The sequence below is a fragment of the Falco peregrinus genome, chromosome 4 (assembly GCF_023634155.1).
Source record: "Falco peregrinus isolate bFalPer1 chromosome 4, bFalPer1.pri, whole genome shotgun sequence".
Lineage (NCBI taxonomy): Eukaryota > Metazoa > Chordata > Aves > Falconiformes > Falconidae > Falco > Falco peregrinus.
In genome coordinates, this window is record NC_073724.1 from 92,901,643 (window position 1) to 92,909,252 (window position 7,610).

General features: G+C 45.9%; 1 protein-coding gene across 1 annotated transcript; it reads left to right on the forward strand.

The window, feature by feature from the left end:
- The first annotated feature begins 4,698 nt into the window (after positions 1-4,698).
- CCDC70 (coiled-coil domain containing 70) lies at positions 4,699-5,311 on the forward strand. Its single transcript, XM_055802860.1, is given in 2 exon segments — positions 4,699-4,995; positions 4,997-5,311. Coding segments are annotated over 2 exon segments (612 nt in total).
- Positions 5,312-7,610: the final 2,299 nt, after the last annotated feature.

Here is a 7,610-nt window from a genome sequence, read left to right on the forward strand (position 1 = left end):
CATACAGTGCTTGAAAACATTCTGGAGAGAAGAACTAGCCCCTGAAGGAAGGGATGAAGCAAACTGAGAGAAGAAGGAAAAACCTTTCTGCAACCCAAGGTAACCCATTTGCAAAGAGGGAGATATCTCATCTAGGAAGAAGAATAACAAGAGGCTTGCCTGGACAGCAAGACTTTCTTAATGAACAGGATTGTATATATCTGAACTATTCCTATATAAAAAAAAAAAATTTCTGAACTTCAGACAAGAAACTTCAGAGCTATCCCACAAGAAAAAAGTATTTTGGTAGAAGCTGCTTCTAGGTGAAGTACCGTGGCCTGAAAGAGCCTTGAAACAGAAAAAGCTGGAACAGATTTCCAAGGGATGCTTCCTAGCAATCATGATGCTTTTTAACCTTGGTTTCTCCTACAGTCCTCCTGAAGCATCTCATTCTTTCTGCCTGTCCTCAGTTGCTAGCTGGATAGTTGTTTTTGTCATCGAACAAGCTGGATTGCTGAGATGAATTTGGGTCAAGGCCTCACAGAGAAACCACTGTGACTGAGTGAAGCACTCTACAACTAAACAGAAACTAAACAGCCTTCTCTAAATTTTAACACAATTTCAACAGAAAAATAAAGCATTCTTTCACATCCTGCAGTATCTGGGGATGAGTTGCACTAAATGCATTTATGGTGTATATAATTAAGACATTGCACACTTTCACAGAGAAGAAGCTCGAATGACCAAAATTTCAAAGACTAGGAACACAAATCCAGGTAAAAATGCCTACTATAAAGACAGAATCGATTTTCAAATCCACTAATGCACCACTTCTTCCCAATGAATTTAGTAGGAGCAACCCATTTAAAAGTCTTCTAAAGCAAGTGTCCAGGTAGACTTAGGATCACAGATTTACTTTTAAAAATCATCTGGTCTTGGTTGTATCTGTGCTCAGCTTTAGTTCCATCACTTGTTTTTCTTCAAATGACACAAGATACAGTAGCACTTACATTGGGTGACAAATTTAGACATACAACTGCAGTGACATAACCTAAGCATGTGTCTAACATTTAGCATAAGTGTTGTTTGTGTCTTCCAGCCAGTTTTCCTAAACCAGGAGGGGAGCTAGTGAGGGTAATATAACCCATGGGTGGGTGTTCTTCAGCAACAACCAGCATGAAAATGAAGCAAAGCACCAGTTGTGGCTCATACTCTGCCAGGAGCCCAGTGACTTCTTCCAGCTCCACTCAGCATCACTTGACTTTTAGTCAATGGTTTCAAACTTTGTGAAATTATGTCACTGGAGGTAACCAATGGATCTGTCACCGGTGGGTGTCAGAGAACCAACTGTCATAAGGACTAAACTTCTGTTAAGTATTGCATGTTTCTGTTACAGAGTTTCAAAATTGATACGTTTTCCAGTGGCATAACCATAATTACTGGATGTCTTTGGGGCTTTATTTTTCTCATGATAAGAGATGGTAAGAGACTGAAGAATAACAAGAGTGATACCAAGTAAAGGCATAATTTTTTTCAATTTCATTTTACATCTCTCTATGAGACCTCAGTCTAGTAAGAAAACAGATCTAAACGAGCATCAGACTTGTTAGCCATTAGTTCTGCACTCTTAAAAATGTCTGCAGAAACCCAATGAATATTATTTTGATGACAATTGAAAGAGTGTTTGCAGACTTGTGGAACAAAATTATATCATTTAGTCATTTTCTGTAAGATAATAATGATGTTCTAATTGAAAAAAGTACTCTGATATAATTATCCTACATCTTTATAAGCCTGCCTTAGGAGCACAGTAAAAAAACAGATGGGAATATTTTGACCGTACCATGTAAGAAAAGGCTCTCGAAGTTTTATTTGTATCACTTGATGCATGTTCAGGAGACAGACACCTCACAGAAGTAAAATGATTTCCTGATTTGGTCTGCTAACCTTTTTGGGGCAGAATCCAAAGGAGGCTTTATCTACATAAATCAGAGGCAGACTTTGAGGTGGGACTCACACACACACACAGGTGCCCTGGGCCCTGGTGTGCACTGGGATCTCCCCCAGCTTCCACCTGCAGCTCCCAAAGGATGTAGGTCTCCTAGGCGTTATCTTCTGCTGGGCCACCTGCAGATGGGTTATATATTCCTGAGTGTTTACAATGGCACTGGCTGCTTCTGTTAGGTACCTGGGTCACTTCCTCCATGTCAGAGTCAAATCTGTTTTCCTAAGGAGTTTTCCAGCTGAAGCCTGGAAGGGCAGGAGGGAAGATGAAACGATTCCTTGTTTCTCCCTGCCCTGGGTTGCTGCTCCTCATGTGTCATGTTTTCAAGAGCAAGTCTTGTGCAAAGAAACCAGTCTGAAATTGCTGTGCAAGGCAGTCTGCCCCCAGGACAGGCTCAGGCTCTGGATCCACAGGGCAGGACAGGACACGATCACCTGTGGTTTCTTTGTGGCTAGCTCTAGGAGATCCCATTCCTGCACACAGGTTTCTGGGACTGTCCTGTCCAACAGTCATCTCTGCACCTGCTACAGCAGCACACTAGCTCTGGCTCTTCAACTCCACTGCAACAGCAACACCAGCGTGTAAGCACCTATGTCCTCCTCCACGTGGCCCTCCGGCTGGTTTTGGGAAGATATCCTAAGGTATAGTCTGAAAGCTGCCTCATCCTCACGTTGCTAATGGTAACACCAGGCAGAGTGAAAGCCCCTCTGGCTGCCCACCACCTGCAGCAGTGCCAGCGCTGGGGCGAGCAGGGCTGTGTCAGAGCCCAGGCAGTGCAGTGGGACACTGGATACCTGCACAACCTACCTAGGCTACAGAAGACCTCACTTAAAATACTAGTAATATGTTCCAGGCTAATGATCATGGCAGAATTAGCTAATCAGAAGCAATAACACCTTCATTTCAAAGAAGAGACAGTGTATTTGCAGTTGTTAACGGGCTGGCAGCCACTGCTGGAGCTTACAGGGATGGCTGGAACTGAACTGCTGTTGCCCTAATTGCTTCCAGCTGCAATCCCAGGGAGCAGAAACTCAGCACATCCAATTTACTGACCTTTCTGCTGTGAATGAAGAGGAAATGCCAAGGCAGGAGCCCCACAGAAAGTGCAGGGAGAGCGAAGCCCATGTCAGGAACCTGTTTGGTGAAGGAGAAATGGCTGCTGCTTCAGCAGCTGCTCTGAAACTCAGGTAATAACAGGCTCCTGGAAATTAGTCTTTGGCACATTTACTCACCTAATTTTTCTAGCCTTCTAGGTACATGGTGTGGTACCATTAACCCCACAGACGAAACAGCCCACATGGGAGAGCACACACCACTTCTTTTTGGGATCCTTCTCACATTGAGCAGGGACAAACTGGTCAGCCCAGGAGCTCCATGAGGGTGTAGATGGCTGCCTTCCTCCTTTCCCACCTCCAATCTCCCAGGGAAGCCCCAGCTGTGGAAGGAAGGTTCAGGACTCAGGAAGCAGCATGAGAAGGAAACAGCAGAACTAAAATTCTCCTGTGTTCACCCAAAGTCCCCCTGCAGGTCCTGCTGCAGCTTGCCATCCATGAGAGCTCATCCCGGTTGCCGTGAAGGAGTGATCCACTCTGGCCTGTTCAGCAGCTGCAGGGATGGGGAGAGGCAGGAGTTGGCCAGATGCCACTAGAAGGCTCCTTGGCCATATCCAAAATAGCGGCAGAGAGGACAGAGCCCTGCCAGAGCCTGGCCCAGCTTTTGGAGGAGGGAGGAAGCCTGGGATGAGGAGGGTCCGTGCCTCCAGCACAGCGAAGGTGTGATGGCAGTGTCACATGCTGGTGGGCGCAGGGGCTTGAGGGGCGGTGTGTTTGCTGGGGCGCATGGGAGCTCTTGCAGCTTGGGCTGTCTGTCCATCCTGTCACCATGCCCTGGAGCTGTCACGCAGGCATGGGGCACTCCCCGCCTTCTCGTTCCTTGCGCAGAGCAGATGCACATTGCCATTAGCTGCACTGCATCCACAAAGGCCCCTGGGGCCTTTCCTGACTACAGCGAGGGATAGGCAGGCTCATAATATATTAATAATCAAGTGGTTTTATTTATAAGGCAACCTGTTCTCTGCTATAGAGCCAGAGGCACTGTGCAATAAGTAATAATAAATCTAATGGAACAGTGTAAATAAGTAACCAGCTTTAATCCTAGCTGCAGAATTATTAGGTAGGTTAGAACAGAAAATCAGATTTTTGTTTTCTCTTTGTTGTTCAAGTTTCACATGATTCTGGGAGCTGTACATTTTTGGGGGTGTCTGTGAAGATGCCGGAGACACAGCCAAGGGTCAGAGAGTTGAGAGTTCCTCGAGCACCAGCGGGAAAAGGGCGGAGGTGTCTGTCCTTCAGATTGGGACCCGCTGATCGGGGCTGTGGGAAGCAGCGCAGTGCCAAAGGCTGGTCCTGGTGCAGCCCCACACCCCTCTCCAAACCAGCAGCAGCCAGAGTCACGGTGCGAAAGGACTTGGAGAAATCCCAGCCTTTGCTCTGCATGGCACAGGTTGACTTCCAGGTGCTGCTGCAGATCATGCTGGCTGAGTCTTGGGCAGGGCTTTCATGATAAACATCTTCACTTGTGGTATAACATCGTTTCAAGTCAGCTATGACACAGGTGTGGGTGATGCCACCACGGACACCCATGACTTCCCTCTCTGTTGGGCCCCAGGGCAAGAGGCAGAGGGTCGGGCTGTGTGTCTGCCCTGTCTGTCAGTGATGAGCAGCAGACCCGAGCTGCCATTGCCAGCTATGTCCTGCTCTCCCTACCACACCTCCTGCCTGAAGAAGCTCATCAAGAAGCTGTGGGCTGACAGAGCCCTTCAGTAGGAGGTTCAGAGTTTTCAGGAGGCAGTGAAGAGCTTTTAGGAGAAGATCAAGGGCTTTTAGGAAAAAACCCAGAGATCTCAAGATGGCCATCCAAGCCTTCTGGAAGAGGGAAAGCCCACCTGGGCGGAGGAAGGTGCCTTTTGACAGGAAGAAAAGGCTATTCAGGAGGAAGCCCAAGTCTTCTGGAGGTGTATCGTGACTTCTGAAGGACTATAATGCTTTCTGAAAGAAGGATAAGGATTTCTGGAAAGAAGATCAGCTCCTCTGGGGCAAAGACAGGGTCCTTTTGAACAAGGACAGAGTCCTATGGGAAGAAGGAGAAGTTCTGTGGGCAAACAAAACAGCTCTCCTGGAAAAGGGGAGAGCTCTCTGGGAAGATGAGGCCCTTCAGGAAGATGAAAAAAACCTCAAGGAGTATGAAATGTTGATTTGGAAGAAGGCCTTTGGTCCTGAGGGAGAGGATATCTTCAGAGATGCCACTGTCCACATGGGAAAAGCATAAATTGTTCTGCTAGGCTCAGTCAAAAACATGTGGAAAGCCATGTACACTGATGCTGATACTTCATCTAAGCAGTACTGTGTTTCAGCCAGGTCTCTGAAATAACATCTCCAGTTCTTGGAAAAAAATAAGAGTTGTGATTTTTTAATGCGATTTTCTTTAAAGCCATTGTACTTGTGCTTTCAGGACATGATTTATCCTTTTGAGGTCCTATAGCCTGAAGAATTGGGCAAACCTCTGGTTTCCTGGTCTGTCACCAGGAGGCATGCAGGTGAGTAAAGCCATGAGAAGGTGAGGGCTTAATGGCTGAGACCATCTTCTGGAGCTCAGAACAGCTCGCCTAACTCCGTGCAGTTTATATCAACTAAGTCAGTGCCAAAATAAGGCACTGATAAATTATAAGCTTCAGATCCCCCACATTTTAAGAGTGACAGTTAACACTCCTGAGTCTTACTGAGGCAACTTGTGCTGTTCCACCAGGTTTGGGTTTTGACTTCCCATTTAATTTCCTGCGGCTCTTGGGAGTGTGATGGGAATGTTTACTTGCTTGGGTGAGCCCCCTGTATCCACTGCCTGGCTGACAGCAGCTTTGGGATCAGCCTTGCTGACACGAGCAGAGGGCAGGGAGAGAAGTGGGAGCATTTACAGGAGTCAGCAGCATGTGGGAAAAGATGCAAGCTCAAGGGAAAGTTGGAAGCAAGCCTCTCAGCAAGGGGGAAATAAATTTAGCACTGTGTATATACATGTGCGTGTAAGAGCCCGAGAGGGTGCACAGAGGGACTAGAATTATTATTCACCTGCTGAGCTCCTCTTGCCAGCGGAGGTACAGGAGCCTCTAGGTGAAAATCCTCAGTAACTGCAGTGCAGCATGTGGTCAATATTTAGCAATATTTTATGTGAGGTGAGTACAGAGGCAGTGCCTTCTGCTGAGTTTGCAGGTTTTCCTTCCTCTTGAGGAACTGAACTTAGATGCTTCACATTTTCAAAGGCTGATGTAAAGGGTGGCCTAGAGGCAAATCTTCGTTTGACCCGCTGTACATCCAGGAGCCGGGGGGACAAGAGCAACAGTGAAAAGTACTCATCTGAGTTGAACCAGGCATTGAATTTTTCTCTGGTATGGTAGCGTTAGTAACTCATTCTTCTTTGATAGGGGATGAACATCGAAAAGACTCAAGGACACAATGTAAGAAGCCTTTACAACTGCTGTTGAAGAATCTGGTGACTTTCTGCAACTGTCAGGCATATTTAGGCTGTCAGTCAAGCCTATCACTAAAGTTCAGTCCTTTGTGATCTGCTGTAGGATAAAGCTGCCTGTCCTGTTTAATTTTGCTCAAGACAAATTATGCACTATGTCTTTCCTGAAAAATCTATGAATATTTATTGCTTAATGAATAACCAGCCCAGAAGAAAAGCCAGCTGATTCAGCCAGGGTAGGAACGTTTTGCAACCTTTGTTATTATTGTTCTATTATTACCATGTAAGCCAGAGATGAAAACGATCTATTAGACCATTCAGTGTCACTTCCTGCAAATTCAGGACTCTTACGCATTAGAGCTTTATCTTTAGATGCTATAGAAAGAACCTTTGAGAAAATGACAATACACAAGAAGCACTTGTCACTTAATATATTTTAATGACAAAAAGCCAAGAATTTATCTCAGTTATTCAAATCCGTGTGTCAAATTAATATCCATTTAAACTAAAATTAGGTATGCTTTCTCTTGCAAATAACTTGAAGCACATGAAATGCTCTTAGGAGAGTCACTAGTCACTTCTTTCACAGGAGAGCAGAACAGCGTTTCTCTGGTGAGGGTGCTGTCAGTACAATCCAACAGTGGTGAAATTTAAGGCATTTCACAATGCAGCACAGAGGAGCCAGAAGTTTAGCCAGAGAAAATCAGGTACCAATATGGTTTGAGACTGCTGCTAGCTCCCCTGAAAATACATCATCCTCCTGGTAGCTTCAGAGTGGCCCTTGCTTGGGTGGCATTGCTGGAGGAAGGCCACCTGCAAAATGCTTACTGGGGCTGGGTATTTGAAGTGGGAAGTTAAGAGGGCATCTGCTCTGCATCCAGCAGTTCTGGGCTGAGGATGAATTTCAGTCACAAAACCAGTTTCTGCTAACTCTCTATAATGGTAAAGTAACAAGGGGAACAAATAGATCTACTGATCTGGCATAGGTAGGGAGCAGGAAAGTCTGAAGACATGTCTGAAGAACTGAAGATGTTTGATGCATGGACTCACTTAAAGTAGAGTGGAAGGACCTAAAGAAGCTGCCAAGCCCACCTGTGCCTCAAAAGCA